At 43.1% G+C, this 19137-nt stretch overlaps 1 protein-coding gene across 6 annotated transcripts in view; it reads right to left on the minus strand.

Annotated features, from left to right (window-relative positions):
* The window catches only part of SGCD (sarcoglycan delta), a 328100-nt gene that overhangs the window by 26671 nt on the left and 282292 nt on the right, over window positions 1-19137 (minus strand). For all 6 annotated transcript variants that reach the window (XM_082291568.1, XM_082291572.1, XM_082291567.1 and 3 more), the window contains one exon: window positions 13466-13538. In XM_082291568.1, the coding sequence (XP_082147694.1) occupies window positions 13466-13538 (73 nt within the window). The remainder of the gene's footprint in view (window positions 1-13465; window positions 13539-19137) is intronic.

The following is a 19137-nucleotide window of genomic DNA, read 5'->3' on the forward strand; positions in this document are numbered from 1 at the left end:
TTTCACTGAAAGTAGATCCCATCATTTTTCAAGTAGCTGAGTCAGATTTGCAAACTCTGCACATTCTTATATTGACCACAAGCACTTAAAGCATCAGCTGTTTCATTTTTTCTAGGTTTGGTCCCTCTATTTTTCTAATTAGTAGAAAATGCCAGAATTGTCCAATTCTTTTTTTTTTAATGACCAGCTTGTAACCCCCTGATAATTTATACAGTATGGACAATCCTATTTGGAAAAATAAAGGATTAAATATATTAATCTCTCAGGTGCTCAAATAGCTTCAGTTACTTTTTGAAATACAGACTGATAGTAATTATTGCCTTACTGCTTTACTGTTAATCTGTCTCTCAGAAAGTGCACTTCTTGAACTGTAGAAAATGACACTTTTAAGAAGAGTTTTGCATTTTTCTGACTGCAGCAAACCATATGGAGAGTGGCTGACGGGTCCTGATGGATAACAAACGTACCAGCAGCTTCCCAGAATACTTATCTCTGAAAAGAAGGGAGCTCTGCGGAAGTGGCCTGGACAGCTCCATAAATCAATGCCACACCATTAATTCCTGACAGACACTAAAAATTAAGGGATGGTCAATTTTAAGTATTGGCCCTGCATAAGTCTTGCAGTTGTTCTTTCAGGAGAGCCATAATCTCCATTTGAGAAGCAAGAGAACCATTATAGTGACCCTGCTGAAATTTCAGTCTGGCTCTTGAAGGCTAATTTCACTTTTCATTGCTTTAGAAGTGCAGCCAGATGTTGCTTTTGTTTATATAGATCTTTGTTTTCTTCCCCCTGGAAATTCAACCCAAACCCAGCATTTATTTTGCTGTATAATTGTTTATTGTAGGACAGTCCCACAGGCAGGTTGGCCAGTGCTGGAACCTCCCACAGCCTGGCCTAGGAAAGCCAGACACTGAGGGAATTGTGCTTTGCTTCACTGGGAAACTGGGAACTGGCATCCAGCTGGAGGAGAGCTTCCTCAAAGGGAAGGTTTTGAAACCAACACTCTCTTTGGTATTGCATGGACATTTTGACAGACTGTGTGAGTCACAGAAACACTTTTCATGTGTCTCTGAGCACCTCTGCCTGCAGAGCTCCCATTTCCCTGGCAGTGATTCCCCTTTCAAGTCACATCAGCTCTCAAGGTATGATGCAACATCATTGAAAATGTGCATGTGTTTATTAGAGGTTACAGCTTAAAATATGCAGGCACCTTCAAATATATTTCAGACTGTGACAGCAAGCAGAGTGACTGAATGTATGTCAGAGGTTTATGATGAACTCTGAAGTGTCTTCATTTAAAAGGCAGCATCCTTTTTTTATAGGCATCCTTTATTGCTTGATTTATTCTTTCTATCTGTAACTAACCTCTAGACTCATAGATTTAGACTCCTGGTGTGATGCTGTTTGAATGCCGTGCACCTCAGAGCTCTGCAAAACGTTCTGACAAATTCATTGCTTGGTCCTCTCTCACTGTTCAGCACCATGCCAAGGGATGGAGAGATTAAATGGTGCCCTACTGTTCAAATGAGAACCCATAAAATCAACATATTTAGTGGGTGTTATAGAAAATTTGTCACATGCTAAGCAGGGAAGACAGGAAAGGAACGAGGAGAGATTTAGTGTTCCATTTTCCATCTCTTTAGCAGTATTGTCCTTGATGGTTTCAGTAAGACTTTGTTGGGATTTTTTGCAAAGGATTAAAAGCAGTGGTGGAGATGAGGAACTGAGCCTAAGTAAACGACAAAATATTCTCTTCTTGAGAGAATCAACTTGATCCCATATAGATAAAACTGAGCATTTATGGAAGTATGAAGGGAACAGATGGGCCAAGGCCCAGGCTAAGGCAGCTACCAGATCCCAGGGCTGCATTCAGGACATGCATTGTTTGCAGATGTGCAGTTCCTGCAGGAACACATGCAGCGTGGTTGCACACAGTGTGATTGCAAGCACCCATTTTCAATCATACCTGTTGAGTCATTAGAGAGAGAATTTAATTTCAGAAACCTTAGGAAGAATAATAATCTTTCACCTCTGGCATTGCAGGAGAAGACACTGCCTATTTTCTATCAAAATGATCAGCTTAAATAACCTTCCATTAATATCCATTTATACTGAAGTGAATTATACAGAAGTGACCAAGGGACACAACTCTGTAGGGCCATCATTACCTTGTGACTTCAGGGCAACTGTTCTTTGAATAAAGGCAAAGCTCTGCCTGCAGAATTCACCCTATTATTAGTAACACCAACACCATAATGGTTACCCCACACCGCCAAAGTTCCTGCTGTTCAAAAAGCTTTAGTGAATTAATCCAGTGCCTGCAGTAGGATTTGCACCCACAGGTTTGGATTTGGAGAGGAGCAGAGATGAATTGCCCAAATCTCCTGGTACTGTACAGTTGGGAATGGCTTTTCCCACTGTGCTTCAAGCACAGATCCTTCTGCTCCAGGGGAACAAGAATTGATTATCTGGTACTGAGAGGTTTGGAGGCTTTAGACAGAAGCAAACAGCAGTCATGAAAGACTGCATTTTTGTACCCTAAAAGGCTCTGTCAGAAATGTCATTTGTAATTAATTAGAAGTGTATAAAGCAGAAAAGATCCTGTTAAAGTCAGGTTTTAACCCAGGGCACTCTGGGTTTCAACCTCTGGCTGAATGCTCAGAACCTTTTCACAAGTTCCTGTTTGCTTTCTGGGTGATCCTTCTGGCAGCATTTGAGTTCCCAAAATGGTTTCTAAAAAAGCTTCCCCCTCTAGACAGATCAGCTCCTCAGCTGATTCAAGTACGATATCCTGTTTTTCCAAAGAGATTTTTATTGCAATATGAATTTATTACAAACCATTTCACATGCACACATTTTCAATCATATGTTTTGGGTCATAAGAGAGAATTTAATTTCAGAAACCTTAGGAAGCCATAATAATCTTTAACCTCTGACATTGCAGGAGAAGATACTGCATATTTTCTATCAAAATAGACAGCTTAAATAACCTTCCATTAATTCCATTTATATTTATTACTCCTTCATTAAAGTTAAGACAGCAAATCCTTAATAAAAAACCCCTAAACTGACATTTTACTTTACTTCTTTCTCTGTCTCTTAAAATGCTAATACTTAAGGAAGTGGACAGGACATGACATATTTTTATCACTGCCACACAGTTCGGCACTAGCAGTGTAAACTCTTTGTGTCTTGCTTTTTGCCCTTATTATATCAAACATAAGCAGATTTTCTCTGAGTTCACTGGCAGGGAACATCTCCTTAGAGCAGCACATCCCTTCATTATCCAGCCCTCTCAGCTGTTCTCCAGCTCACCAGGAGACCACTTCCTCTCTGCTTTACGACCTCTTTTATGATCCTTGATGGCCTAACTTTGGGGTTTTTCAGTTTACTTTCTTGCTTGATTCCCTTGTGCCACTTTATGACATGTCCTCAGCCAGCCTTCCCACAGCCTTCCTTAATGACATGAAACCAGGCAAGGAAGCAGAGAATGTGTTTTTCTTTTTGTATTGCAAAAGGCAGGAGATAACTCATGAACTGAGGTCAACTCAACACGAGAAACAGAACTACAGCTGAGTTCCAGCTGGAGGAAAAACTGCCAGGAGGGTCCCAAGCTCCTGACACCTATTCCTGTTTCCCTAACCCAGGGCAAAGCTCCTCTCCTTCTGCACCTCCTGCCCACACCCTGGGGTTTTTGCTCCTCCTCTCCAGAACTGAGCTGTGTTTCTGGTTTTTCAGGCTTTCTTCAGGCCACTCGTCTGCTTTTTGACTGTTACTGGGCTGCAATCACATTTCTGCTTCCTCATCTCCCGCATGGCCCTGAAGCCACATGGCATCATGTGGAAGAAAAGCTTTTAGGTTTGGCTTCTTCTATCCAAGGACACAATGTTCTCATGCAGCTGAAATGAAACAGGGCATTATTTTCCTTGCCAGCAAGGCTGTGTGTGTGTATTGGGGTGCGTATTTATAGCAGCAACCCCTGGGACAGATGAAATGGTGGCTGCCACTTTGCCTTTCAAACCAGCAATGCTCCACCTTTAACACGGTGCTTTCACAAGTCTGGCCCCAAAAATGCTCCTTTTCTACAGTGAGTCACTCCAACGCCAATTCAGCTGGGAAGCAGAACAGGGACTGCCAGCTTCAGAGTTGTCAGCAGAACCTGGAAATGAGGCTGTGAAATCTGTGGGCTCTCAACCTCCCTAAAACAGAGATGAGAAAGAGGAACCACCTGCCAGCACAAAGGAGCTTCTGCATTTCCATTTCCTCCCTTCACGGGACACGAGTGTGCCCAAGGTGCAAGATGGGTCACCGACCTTCTCCATTCAACACTCAGGAAGGGCAGGGCAGCACACAGCTGATGCTCACACACTGATAATACATTCTTACCATTCTAGATAAAGTAGAGACCAGGGAAGCAACTGTGGATTGTGCAGGGGTCTGCAGAGAATGACCAGGTTTGGCTGCTGGTCATTTTTAGGAAGGGGTTCTCGTGAGCCATGTGCTGAGCCCAAACACCACTCCAGAGCAGGGAGAGATATTCTTTTAGTGTGAACTCAGCAATGCTATTTGGTCAGAAATTATTTCAATTCAAAACAGCCAGAGGCACCCCAGTAACCCAGGGGACAAATCCATACTACAGAATACACGAGAGAAGCGGAGCAGCGGCAGCCACCACACATGAAAAAGATAAAATCAATTGATGATGAAAGGACATAGCTACTCCTGTTTGGCCTAAAGAAAGCAACTCTATTCCACATGAAACAAATTCAGAATGAAGATTCTGTAGGCACGGTGAGTATTTGTGATTTCTCTTAATAAGTATGTACAAAATACGGTTTTCAAAAGGAAGGATCCCACTGTAGTTGAGGACTCATATTTCTCCTCTCTTTAATAAGGTTATGCAGCAGCTATTGATCCCTGACTACAGCCTAAAGTACAATTAGTGTATTTGCTAAAAACATCCGTTTTAATCACAGGCGACTTCTGTAGCTCCAAGTACCTCACTCAAACTAATAAACATTATTGCTGTGGCCCAGCCAAACCCTCTGGAACCAGCAAAGGGCAGCAGGAAACAAAACCCTGAGGAACTCCTCACTTGGGCAGGAAAGTGTCTGAACTGTCCTTCCTTATTTTGCACCAGGTTAATGAGAAATCTGTGTTAAATGCCTCGTTTTCAGGAAGCTGGTTCCAGACTGCTGCAGTTCAGCAGGTGAAATCCCAGCTGTGGTTCCCGTGCTGGGCTCAGCATAGTGGGAACAGGGAGCTCTGCTTGCCAGACAGCTCCCAGGCTCACAGGTGAAGCCTTAACAGGGAGATACTCCTTCTTAAAAGCAGGTACTGGCTGCTGAATAAGGCAAAGATTTTTATTTTGCCTGCTTTGCTCTTCACCTGGGGTTTTAGAAATATGTGATGCACAGCTGGAGAGACGTATGAAGGGATAGAGAGAAATATTAAAGAAAGCCATGTATTTTTCTACCCAAAAGCAAACATGGTGCTCAGTGGATTACACTCCTCTCATTTCTTTAAGATAAGAACAGTGTTCAAAGGAAAATCTCCTTCTCTTCTGAGCTATTCAGTCATTTTTGAACATGATTACATCCTAAATATCACAGTATTTGCAAAGGATTGGGATCACAGTGATAGGTGGGTAAGGTGCTTTCCTTGCCAACTTTCTATTTACTTCTGTATTTCATGCTCAATATCCTTGGTACAAATAGCTCTATCTCAAGTACAAATGTTATGATAAAAGAATGGTTTTCAGGCCTTTCACAGAGCATGACAAATGCTGTATCCCCGAGCAGCAGCACCAACTGATTCCTGGTGCAGCATATCCCGAGTGCCCTACAGAGCAGCAGCACCAGCCAGGCTCTGCTGCAATAAAAACGTTGCACAACTTGTACTGAAAAAAACCCCAACAGTTTCCTTGCCCATCTCTCTGGGCAGCTGTCTAATGACTGCTTTTAGAGCACTTATGGCTGCAGGTAGTCAATAACCTGCAGACTTTTTTACAGTTGGTACCCCTGGTCCTTAATGGTCCTTAGAGCCAGCAGCCCAGGTGTTGTTGCCAGGGCACAGTGTCACTCCAGAGCATGGCAGTCCTCCTAAACCATTATCAAAATGTAAATGAAAGGCAATACTTTCTATAAACATCTGCATTCTAGAGGCCAAAAGGCACTTTGATCATTTGCTGTAAGACTTTCCAAAAATACCACCTCAGACTAACCTACTAGACAGATACATCATGTTAGATGTGTCACCACATCCTTTTAATCAGTGTGTAGTCAATATTCTGTATTATATGAATAACTAATTAGCTTCACAACTTATTTCCACAGATGTCACTGCAAAATCTATCTGAGGAATGTCATCTGCACTTGAGAGAAGGACAAGCATTGTAATTAAGTATTAAGCCATTTCACCAGTGAGAGTCTGCCGTGGAGTGTGAAATGGCTATAATTCACATTTTTAAGACCTCGCATTTATTAGCATCTATTTTCTACTCAAGGTTAGTGGTGTGCTGCACACAGAGTTAAAAAAAGCCAAACAAGCTCACTTTTTTGTTATTCAAATGGATACCTGTGCACATCTGACTGTACAGACTGGTCACACGGACAGGGTTTCTCTCACGTCCCAGAGGATTTCTGGCTCACACATCTCTGTGAGCAGCACTCGAAGGTCAGATGGATGCTCTGATTATGGAGCAAGTGACATTGTGCTGTTGAAAGCTAATGACAAACCTGGGCACAACGCAGCTAGGCAGGATACAGATCTTGTACACAGGAAAGGGATTCAATCTGAGATAACAGCCAGGACTGACGATTAGTATCTCCCAGGAAAAGACTCTGTTTGCATTAGGAAACCCCTACAGAATAAATGCAGAGGGAGTGTACTGAACCCAGCTGTTGGGGTTTATTCAGGGCCCAGGAAAAGTTAAACTGGTCTCTGTCTGGAGCCATTGCTCCAGCTGCAATTGTGCTGCTTAATTATATGCAGAAGAAGATGAAACGTGAGTATCTTCCCACATTGTTTGGTCATCGACCAGCAATCAAGAGGGATATTTCTACTGCTCTCTAACCCATAAGCAATGCTGTTTGGCAGCAATTTCCTTTAGAAATCTGTCCTTTCCTTCCCTATTCCCACTCCTGTGAAAAGGCCAGGGTGCTGGCTCCTACATCACACATACCAGCAGCACAGGGGACAGACAGGAGGGCCTCTGGGAAGACCCCAGCACACACTGCAGGCTGCTCCACCAAGTCCAGCTGCTTTGCCTTTTTTCTTGAATATTTTTAACTTCAGCAATACACTGTGTCCAAAACACCTTCCTGCCAAGCTGCCCATCCTGCCAAGCCTGCCTTCTCTGTCCATTAGTCCTCTGTGAAGAGGATCTGCCTGTCTATGGACAGATGCTATCAGCAGCACTGGGAACAGGGAAAAGCCATGATTTATCCAGCTGGGATAAATCAGCGAAAACCCATCAATGCCTCTGCCATTTCCCATGTGTGTGCCTCCTGAGCAGCTCATCCAGATCTAGGCTTCACCTGCTGAAAACAGGGAAGGAAAGGACACTGAGAGCTAAATTCACCCTTCCTGGTGATGAGTGTGAAAGAGAGGAAGACCATTAAAAGAAGGTTTGGTGGGGTAAGGAAAGGGAACAGCCACTCCTCTCCTCTTTTTTGCAGATGGAAAGCCCCAGCAATGAACTGCCTCCTTAACTCCAACCCTTATATCCAGTGGTATAAATATACTTTAATGCACACAAGAAGCCTATGGAAAGACTGCTTTTGGTTTGGGAGGGCTGTGGCTTGTCTTATGTAAGAGATAAACAGGCAGCAGATATGAAGGGATGTCAACAGGACAAAATACTAAAGCCAAGTGGCTTCAAAATCAGTGTGAATTCTGTTTTGGGGAAGTCTCTCCATCAGCAAGAGTTTCAGGAGGCCTTGGCTGCCATGGGAAAATCGTTAGATCAGATGTGGTGTGCTCAGTTAGAAATGAGGTGATGAGGATCTCTGTCATTCTAAAGCAACTCACCAAAAGCCACTGAAATTAGCTTGAAGTTTAGAAACTATGAACCTGGTGTTTCCTTTTAGTTGTACATGAGTAGGTTTGTGTTGGCTTTAGTGGAGATGGTTGTATATATTCAACCCATCTGCAAAGAACTGAAAATAGTTATATTTGTTACAATGTGGAAGGTAAAGCTCATCCCAAGGAAAATCTGTTGTCTTTTAAGTTGGTAGGAGTACCAAAATTATTGGGATTGCACTGGTATAACAGAGAAATAAATTGCATCCCTTCTGGAAAATCAATCAGAAAATAAGGCCAGCTACATACAAGGGTACAGTGGTCATTTCCCCCTTGTTGACACCTCACAAGAATCCTCACAGGAGAAGTTTTCTTTGAACTAAACAGTGTTTCAGTATCACATATTAGTCTTTATAAATGACTTTCATTTCTCACCAATTACTTCCTCTCTTATAACATTCATTTTTCACATTTCCTCTAATTTTCTCCTCTTAATCATTATTAATGTAATTGGTTTTAGACAGAAATATTATTTGTGTTCCTACTTATCTGTGGTGCCTTGTGAAACACAGCTGAGAGAAACCTTAACTCAGGAAGAATTACTGTTTTTCAAAATGAGTGTTGTTACGTTAGCTCAGCGCTGTATTTAAATTGTTTTTTGTTACAATAGGTCTCACTTGGACTATTTGGGTAGTTCAGTACTCTACGTGGCAAGGTGGAATTGCACTAATAAAATCAAGCAGCAAGCACATTTCATCTGCCATTTCATGCTTTCAGTGTTTCATAATTAACTTTAGTCAAAAATTACCCCTTTAAGCCCAAGGGTTTAATTCTGCCTTAACTGTATTTGTGCATTACAGAAAAAACAGTCATCCCTTGGCTTCCCAGCCTTGGATGAGCGATTTACTGTATTTTCAACCTGCAATATCTGTGGATGAATTCCAGGTGTGTGCTCGCCCCTCATGGAGTGAATTTCATGCTGTCTGACTTCTTTTTATTTAACTCTGGGAACAGAAATACCCTAAAGCAGGTTTCCAAGCTGCAGCACGACCAGGACATTGCTACTTCAGGCAGCTCTGCTCCAACACCAGCCCATCCCCAGCCTCCAGCACTTGGCACTTTAACAGCATCCTCCTGATACTTTTTCTTACATTCCATCACCCACCTTTTAATCCCCTCCCCTCTAAATTTCCCTTCTTCCTTTTTCACTGGCTAGTCCAGCCTCCATCCCTCATGTCAAAAGAGTGCTGATCTTGTGTTTGATGGACAGCTTCTGTTAGCCTCCCTGGCATGTATTTGTTTTCTGGAAGAATGTAAATAGAAAAAGGCAGGTGATTCCTGCCAATGTCAAGGAGAGGTTCTCAAGGCAGGCTCTTGACAAGTTACTTGGGTGCTACTCAAATAATCCAGTGCAGAAAGGTCATATTGAATTCAACTTTTATACATAAGCAATCACATTACCATATGTCAAAGGCACCAACCTGCTTTAAAAAGCATCAGTGCAGATGAGTACAAATACTTCAATGTCCAAACAAATCTCCCAAGCCCTCCCCCTAAACTATTTTGGGATGATACCAGATGGCAATGCTAAACATCCCAAGTATTTGAAAATAATGTGGATTTGTTTGCTTTCCTTTTTACAGCTTTTGACCAGTCTAGAACCCAACGGACAACAACAAACACATTCAGGAGTCTACAATTACCTTAAATAAGTAAAAACATGAAAATATTCACAGAAGTAAATCAAATAATTTGTCAACCATCTCTAGTTTTTAGGTCATTATTAAAGAATATTCTAGAGCCCAGGTAGGAGACATGAGCTGTTAATTACACCCTGCATGAAACAGGACGTTAATGAGCTCTGGCATTTCTACCACAGTGGACATTGAGCAGAGATGTTTTAGGGCATGAGTCTGTCTGCAGCAAAGTCCAGAGCTGGCTCAAACAAGCACAAAACCAATTCTTGCAGCCTTGTGATGGGCTTAGCATGTTAGGAAAAGGCTGTGCACATATTCCCACAGGGATGGTCCCCTTGTAACCCACTGCAGACAAAAGTGTTTTACAAAGGACACTGAGAAAAGAGGATCACCAGGATGGTGAGCACTCTGTACAGCAGCTGATTTACCAATATAGCTGAATTATGAGGACCATTCATCAGCCAAATGGACAGAAAGTCTGTTGAGAACAAGTGTCCTGTCACCTGGAGTGTGTCAGCTGTGGTGACACGTGCGCATGACTGAAGGCCTTGGGGAGATGGGAGGAAAAGAAGGAGCAGAGATGAGTGGCATGTCCTGCCCGTCCTGCCGGGGAATCAGTCTGTCTGTTCAGGAGAGCGGGAAGGGAAGGAGGACATCCAGGTGTCCTGACTCCCAGGTGTGACAGGAGCAGCTGGTCTCCTCTCTTTGTGATAGCAACAGTCACTGCCACCTCATTTGGAAATCTAATGGAAGAACAGGAGAGGGGACTGACAAGAGCAAAGGGAGAAATCACCACCATCTTCTGCTTTAGGATAAAGATGGAGGCTGGTGGTGCCTGGTGGAACCTGAAGCAGCTGAATGTGCACTTTCCACCTGAGAACTTCAGCCTAAGCAGGAAAGAAAGTTTGCACTCTTTATTGCAGCAAAAGGTCTTTTAGAGGCAAGCCAGCTACTGAGTGTGTGATTTCACTGCTGCTTTCCCAGCGGTGTGTGACAGCTCGGGGCCCATCTCCTCCAGCTCCGTTTCACTGCAGCATCTTTGTAAAGAGGCAGAAAGGACACCTTATGCACACACTCTGCCATCAAAATAGGAAGGAACCAAATAATCTCCCCTCAGAGTAAGATTATTTTCACTATTTTAACTCTGTACTGCCCCCAAAAGGCACCGTTTTACCTAAGAAGCAGCCAGTGATCCAATGTGTAGTGAGAGATGGATGGATCTTGGTTTGGGGAGCAATAGAGCATTTGTTCTTGGAAAAACTTGCTTTCCCTACACACTGCCACCACTGGCTCTTTTCTTCTCAGGAAGCTGTAAAAACGTTTATTTTTGCCAAGATAAAATTGTCAGAAGCACACAAAGTATTTTAGGACTCTGTGGGGCTTTTTTTCCCCCAGGTAAATTCTATTCAATAATTTTCCTTAAAAAAACCCCAAAACTCCAACAGATTTTACAGGATTTTTTTCATACAGCCCACTAATTTGAAAGGAAATCAGTTACCTAACAGCTCTCCACACAAAACAAGTGAAATAACATGAATTTAAAGCAGATCAAATATACTGAATCAATCCCTTGCATGGAGACTGCCATTAATTCATTTCAATTTCATTTAGCTTAATTTGCTCTGGAGCAGAAGCATAGTCAATCAGGTTAAGGCCCTTTTAATTCAAATTTTCCCCCTCCAATATGACATCCTACACTTATTTGAATTATTTTCCCCTCCCATTTTAGAAAAGTCTTAAGCAACCATGAACTTAGACCTAAACCTTGCATCTCTTTTGCACTACTCAAGACCTGGTTTTGCAAGTGATGGAGATGCTGTTGGATATTTTAACCATGATCTTGCCTTTTTTCTTTGTGGTTTTTTTTGGTTTTTTTTTTTTTTTTTTTTAATGGGAATGTCAATAAACACGGGCTGTGCCGGAAAGCCTTTGTCACCTGGAGGTCACCTAGAAATCCACTTGCTGATGCCTTTGTTTGCTTGGCTTTTCCAGGGAAATGGAGGGCCCTGCCCCACCACTTCCTGCCCTCACGTCTCCTTTCCCCACAGCAGCCCCTGGAGCTGCCCTGCCAACTGTGTGTCATGGTGAGCAAAGGCCACATTTCCCCTTTTTTTAAAGGAAGTAGACTCAAACTGGGAAAACCACGAGGCAGAGTTAAAGTCACTGCCTGGAGAAAGAGAACAAACTTTCATAACAAACAGAATCACACCTCCACTGCTCTTGCTGTCTGACAGATGATCCCCAGAGTGGAAAATGGGAACAGTTATAGGGTTTCCTGGGGGACACTGAAAGGTAGAGACAGACCCAAGGGAAGGCAGATGGGATATTCTTTGTCTTCCATGGTGATGCAGCTGGGCCATAACTATCCCTGGTATCAGAGCAGGGAATCAATGAGAGGTGCTTTCTTACCCCCCTGCATCTGCAGTAAACATGCAGCACTCGTGTTCAGCTTCAGCTGACTCAAGATTGCTCCATCCCCAGCACTTTCCAACACAGAAGAGTTTGCAACCTAAGATTTAAGGACAAAATGTCCTTCTGCTTTTTTTTTTTTTTTAATGTTTCTCTCTCTTTTTCTAAGGAGGGATAATTTGAGTATTGAGGCAAACCCCACAGCACCTTTGGTCAGAAGGTATTAGGAAGATTCAGTCAATAATTTATTAGGCTATATGATTAGTGTCTTTCCAGAGACTAGTAATCTAAGTTAACCTGTAGTGCCACACTTTTTTTAAAAAATTATTTTAAAAAACAAAATAAATAGCCTTAGCTTGAGGGCAGAGCTGGCTCCCAGGAGCTGTGCTGTTTATTCCCCCCTGGCACAGCGCTGTCAGCAAGTGGCATCTCTGCAAGTGTCAGCAGTTACACACATGCACAACTATGCCTTGTGTAGGTCAGGGAGGGTTTGCATTTCTGCAAGACAGATAATGCTGGAGAGCATTATCCTTTTGCCTGCTGCTACTCCCTGTGATCCAGCACAGCCTTCAGGACCTCCCTGCACAACCAGGAAAAAATGACTCTGTGGCTTGTTTTCCAGATGCTGAGCCCAGGGCATGCAGAGCACGTTATAGAGCAGAAATGCTGCTCTCTCATGACCTGTGATTGCCTTTAATTTGGTCTTATCAAATGCAAATATGGCAGGTCCCTTCTCTTCCATGGCATCCTGTGATGCTGATGCCATGAAGATTTTTTGCCTTTTCTTTTATACCCCTGTTATACCTTTTTTACAACTTCTGTACTCCTAGTGCTTTTAGCCTACATTCTTGGACTTGTTTGTCAAGCTGAGAGACTAAACATTTTAGAAGCTTCGTAGCCAGGGATCAGTGTGCCCCAGAGCCCAAGGTCCTCTCCAGAACACATTCTGTAAACTAAGATAGAACCATCCAGGGGAAGGTTCCTTGGGGAGGGGGGCTCACTTGAGCCTCTCACTGGGGAATCTTTGATAGATCTGCTAATTAGTAACACCTATAATGATATACCAGATCTTTTGGGGGTGAGCATTGCAGTGGGCACTGAGGTGCATTCGATCTGGACGTGTGCACCTAAGGATCCTTAAAATAAATCCCAAGGTAAAATCCCTTTTCCCCTTCTAACCATGTTTGACTCTTGATTTTAAGACCAGGAAAAGGCATCAATGCCTTCCCAAGAGAATCCCCAAGCTCTTAAGCAAAAGCAGAAATGATGCCCAGCAGTAAACACAACTCCAACAAGGCTCCACTGAGTTACCATTAAACCATATTCCAAAGTTTACCTTAGTTCCTTGAAGGGGTCTGCCCTGACATTGGGAGTTTCTATAGATTTAGGGAACACTGTGCCTTCTGCTCCTGAAATCACAAAACAAAACAGAAGACAAATTGTAAACATCATAAGCTGTTATCAGGGGACTGATTGTCAAATCATACCTAGGTGCAATTTAACCCATTGCCTGACCCCATTTCTCTCTTGCACATCCCTTCTGTTCCCAGAAAAGCCAGACCTTCATCATCTGAAATGGGTTGTCTTGATTACAAGTGGGATTTGCCTGTAAACTGCACTTCTGGCTGGAAAAGCAGCTGCTTGCACCCCAACTTGGGGAGAGTCTGCTGACCCAGCTGATGCAGGGAGCCTGGAAAAGATACCCTTTGCTAACCAGGCATTTAATCCAGCTACCTCTCGCATTAATGAACCTGGCTGCATGTCATGGCATTATTTCTTTTGCTGGGCTCTCAGAGATACTCAAGGGAGAAAAGCAAATTTTGACTTGATCCCTGCAAGGCATTACCTCTCCAGGCTGTGATCCTGCCTGGGGAAGAGGAGGGAGGTGCACCCTCATGCAGGGCAGCACAAGCAGACCCTGCTCCAGTCCCAGCCTGGCCACCAGTTCAATGTGTGACCCAGAAATCATTTAACTTCTGCTCATTCCCCCTTCTCTCAGAGACAATGGGGAAGCTGCTCTGCCCCATTTGCTGACTGGCTTTAGAGCTGTGAACTGCTGAGTACTCTGAACAGCTTGTGTGAGTTCCAGACCATTGCAATCCTCTTCATGGCCACCTGTATAGCCCAGTTGGGCCATTTCACCCAGCCATTCCTAAACTGGGTCCATATTTTGGGATCAAGCCCTGCTCTCCTCTAGAAAGATGTGCTCTCTTCATACCATTGCTGTAAGCCAAAGCCCTGCCACCCTCTGGCAACCCTTTCCACTAACTGTTCTCATTTAAAATGTGCATCTAATCTGAACTGGTCTCACTTCATCTTTCAGACACTGAATCTTCTCAAGTCCTCGTGGCCTTGCATGAGGAGCCTTTAGTTAGACACTGATGATGACTCGACCCCCCCAACCTGTTCTGATTCTCTGAAAAGTTCTGGGCTTCCTGAATCAATCACTGTGAAGCAAATCCTCTGGACTTCTCACTGCTTTTTTTCTGAACCCATTCTACTTTTAAAATCCTCTGCTGGAGCACAGGAGTCCCCAGGTGCTGTCACCAACACTCTCTGCTTCAGAACATCACGTTCCTCCTCCCACTGAAACTTCCAATTAAAACACAGCTGAGAGTGGTACTAACTGCCTCACACACAGAGTGTACTATAAATTAATGTTCCTGTTCTCCAATATATAGCTGCCAGCCCAGTGAGCAAGTATGACCTATATTCTTAAGTTTTAACCCCTGGTCTTGCCTTCAGATGCGTCATGAACATTTAGCCACTCATTACCTGCAGTCATCACAGCAATTTCGGTGTCAGCGTGCAGACAGCGCTGGTGGCAGTTTTTTATTTCTTTAGACTTTAGTTTGATAAAGTTATTGGTGCAAACTAAAAATCCTGATGAAAAATTTTACATGTACAGATTGAGACCTCTCCTAACATGTGCTATGGTAACTGTTACCTATGTGCAGTCTGCCAGCCATCATTACAGAGCAGCAGATGCTCTGAGATGGTGCAAAACATGTTAACATCATCTGAAATGGGTTGCCTTGATTACAAGTGGGATTTGCCTGTAAACTGCACTTCTGGCTGGAAAAGCAGCTGCTTGCACCCCAACTTGGGGAGGGTCTGCTGACCCAGCTGATGCAGGGAGCCTGGAAAAGATACCCTTTGCTAACCAGGCATCTAATCCAGCTACCTCTCGCATTAATGAACCTGGCTGCATGTCATGGCGTTATTTCTTTTGCTGGGCTCTCAGAGATACTCAAGGGAGAAAAGCAAATTTTGACTTGATCCCTGCAAGGCATTACCTCTCCAGGCTGTGATCCTGCCTGGGGAAGAGAAGGGAGGTGCACCCTCATGCAGGGCAGCACAAGCAGACCCTGCTCCAGTCCCAGCCTGGCGACCAGTTGCACCATCCTGCTGCAACTGCTGCTATAAGTGAGAAACACCTATGGCTTCAGTATGACCACACTTTCTTTGCACTGAAATAAACTAACTAAGCTGTCTCACTGTGTTAAAGCAAAAAGAAAAAGCCAGAATGAAAACAAGCACTCTAATATTCATTAAAAAACCCCAACTCCTTTTAACCCAGAGAAAAACAAAGTAAACTCAAAGATGATGAAAGCAGCTTAAAGTTTATAGCTTTATACTTGGGGATTGAAGCTGATCCTATGGCACAATACAGATATTTAGCTTTTAACTTTACTATAGGCTTTCATTGTTACAAGTTGTCATAAGCAGCTGTAACTTGCCAACCATGAAGGTTGTTACTATCAGATCTGTCCTCTCTCAACAGTTTCCAAATGATTTGAATCTCTGCTTTATCCACACGATTGCCTTGGCTCTTGGCTTTGCAATGAAACGTAGCAAACATCCAGCCTGCACTTATCTGCATAATAGAACAGTGATTTTTGAGGGAAGGAGGGCGAGGAGGTGCAGCTGGAGAGACACACATAGATACTCTTGTACCCTATGCACACACGTGGCTTAAATGGTGACTTTATGCTGGGCATTTTAATTCATTTTTAGACACCGTAAGTCACGTACTCAAGTCATGCAAAGCTCAAAGTAACTACCTGCCTGTAACCACAAGTGCCTGCAGAACAAGGAGAAACTTTTAACTTATTTCTGAACTTGGGGTTTTCCAAGCTTTCCTTCTTTAATTTAAATGCAGGAAGCAACTTTGGAAACAAGATCAGTGAAGACCCCAATGCAGTCATGTCAAGAAGGTTGAAAATAAAAGAGCTGGGTATTTGTTTCCTCCATTTTCTTGTTTTCCCTTCCCTACACAGTTCTCAAACCCTCTCTTCCTGTCTCCCTTATTGCCAGATCCATGAAAAAGTCCCTCAAGCACTGGGAACAGGAATGAGACTTCCAACCCTTCTGTTTCTCTCCTTTGATCTGAATTAGAAGTGAATGCTACCTGCCTTGATAAGGCTTCCTGCCTCGACTGTGTAATTCCTTATTATTCTCCTCTAAGAACACAGAATCTCCCAAAGGGCCACCTGTCCCTGTCACTGAGTAGGACATCAGCCACGAGGGGATGCTGAGGGACCAGGACTGAGACATCCCTCCCTTGACTCTGTCTGTCAGCAGCTGAGGGCCCCCTTGAATTGGCAGAGAAAGTTTATCAGAGACACTGATAAACTTTCCTCACCTAATCCTCACCCTAATTGTCTCCCTTTCTGTAGCAAGGGGCTGATGGATGAATTAAATACTCTGGAGAAGTTCTCCCTTTGGTTTCACCCTGCTGCCTGATGATTTCAGTAAAGAACCATCCTCTTCTTTCTGTGCTATTGGGAATTTTCTAGACCTCAAATGTGCCCCCTCCCTCCAGCACCCTCTATTCTATTCTGGAGAGCCCCAGTCTCTGCCTGGGGGATCAGCAGCTCCAGAGGGAAAAAATTGCCTTGGACTAATTCAGCTCCACTGGATATTTGTGTCAAACTCTGGCTTTTGGCCACCATGGAAGTCCCCAGCCAGGTTTTGACAGCATCAGTGTTGGATGGTGTTGAAAGTGAAGGCTGGAGGAAGTGACCTCATTTAGTGGTTTTAGAATCACAGAATCACTTATGTTGGAAAAGGCTCTTCAGATCACAGAATCCAACTGTGACTCAAGGCTTTGGCAAAAAAAGAAGGAAATTTTGAGGGAAATGTGCTGTTGTCACTGAATTGGGCTATTTTGGCTCTGCTGAGGAAAACTGGGATGTTATGGAGTAACAGATGATTGAAAATATGAAGTTCAAGGTCATGTGCTTAAAAAAGCAGTAAAAATTTCTTCTACATGTTGGAGGCTTCTAAAATATAACATCCCTGGATAAAAGCTGAATGCTACTCATGATTCATGGCAGTGTGACAGAGTCAAAGGGAAAGCAAACGTGACATTAAACTGAAAGGCAAGAAGGAAGACTAACAGGAACATGGAAAAAAAAATCACATTATTTTAAGAATCATCAGTGAATCCTCAAACTATTGTGTGCCCCCCCTGCTCATCCCCAGTGAGGAGAGCGTACAGCGAGGAAAAACTGTCATGACTGCACAAACTGGAGAAGTCTGTCCTACAAAAGAAGCCTGGAAGGACTTGGCTTTGTAGCTGAGCAGCACGATGTGCTAAGGAAGGGTACCTATGCTGTGCATAAATACATTAGAAGGGTTAATAACACGAAGGGAAAAGAACTACTGGCTCTAAGCCGATGTTTAGATGAGAGCCAATGCTTATATGAGCAGCAGTGAACTGGTCCTGAATGTATTTGAGAAGGAAAGTGAGGGTTTTCTAGCCAGAAGAGGAGCTACAATGGAAGCAGCTTTTCAGTTAGATGGGACAGACAATATGACAGATCTGACAAATTCCTGACTGTAAGAACTGGTGTCTCAAAACCCAAGGTGCAATATTTTCAGGACCAGCAATTTCCATCCACTCTCGCATTCCTCCAGTTTTATTTTCACTGTCCTATATCTGAGCAATGATGGGTTTTGGCAAATGGTATTAACACAGCTCCAACAGTTCAAGAATCAGCTACTATAATCTCCCTTTTCAATCAAAACTGCTCTATCCCTCTTCCCCTTTTACTGAGTATAAAGCAAATGTAACCTACATTTATTATTGTACAAAATGGTTTCTGCTTCCTGAATTATCTATTATTAAAACATTTTCTATCTGCCATGAAAAATGCGTAACTGAAAATTTCTATTTCTTTGCAAAGTACTGAATTTTTTTTTTCCATCTATGAGACTCTGCTGCTGCTAAGGCTAACTTACGTGCAATCAGCCAAAGACAGAAGAAAACAGTAATATCATTAGTATTTAAACACACTGTACTGTACATCCCTAGGCAGTAAATTATTCTTTCTCACAGTATTATATCAGAGAGGCTTCTATTATACTGATTCCCTCTTCTGACATTGTGTAATTTACCACCAATAAATGTTCATAAACAGTTTGACTGAAAAATCCATAAAGCCATTTCAGCTTTCTTTTAAGTTCCATTTAATGTCCCTCAAAAATGATTTCATCAATGTGTTTCCATTATCTGGTTCTCTGCCCAATAACTTAATTCCATACAATCAGTCAGGAACTTATAAAGCATATGACAGGATCTACCTAAAGTATTTTGAATTGCCATAAAGATTCATTTAAAGAGTGTTTGCTTTTTTGGCCTTTTTTCCCCCTTGCAGTGCATAAGGCACTGTGGGATGTCAAAGACCCCTGTACATGTTCACTTCATTCAAGAACAAAAATCAAGAGTCTCATGGCAACAGAACATTTACAGTCCAGTTTTAGGGTTTGGAAATGGAGGAGCACAAATGCCCCAAGAAAGGAGCAAATCTCAGCTGGAAGGTGCATCTTAACCAGCAACAGATCCAGCCAGAGGAACACAAGCTTCAACATTTCAGCTTCTCAAGCTGCCTCTTGCTTTCCCTGAGTGCTGCAAAGGTACCTGAGCTGCATGACCCTGTCCTGGCACCTTCCCTGGTGCCAAGGCAAGGACAATCCCTGCTCCCTCTGGCCAGAGCTGGGACC

This window comes from Coloeus monedula (genome assembly GCF_965178545.1).
Source record: "Coloeus monedula genome assembly, chromosome: 15".
NCBI lineage: Eukaryota > Metazoa > Chordata > Aves > Passeriformes > Corvidae > Coloeus > Coloeus monedula.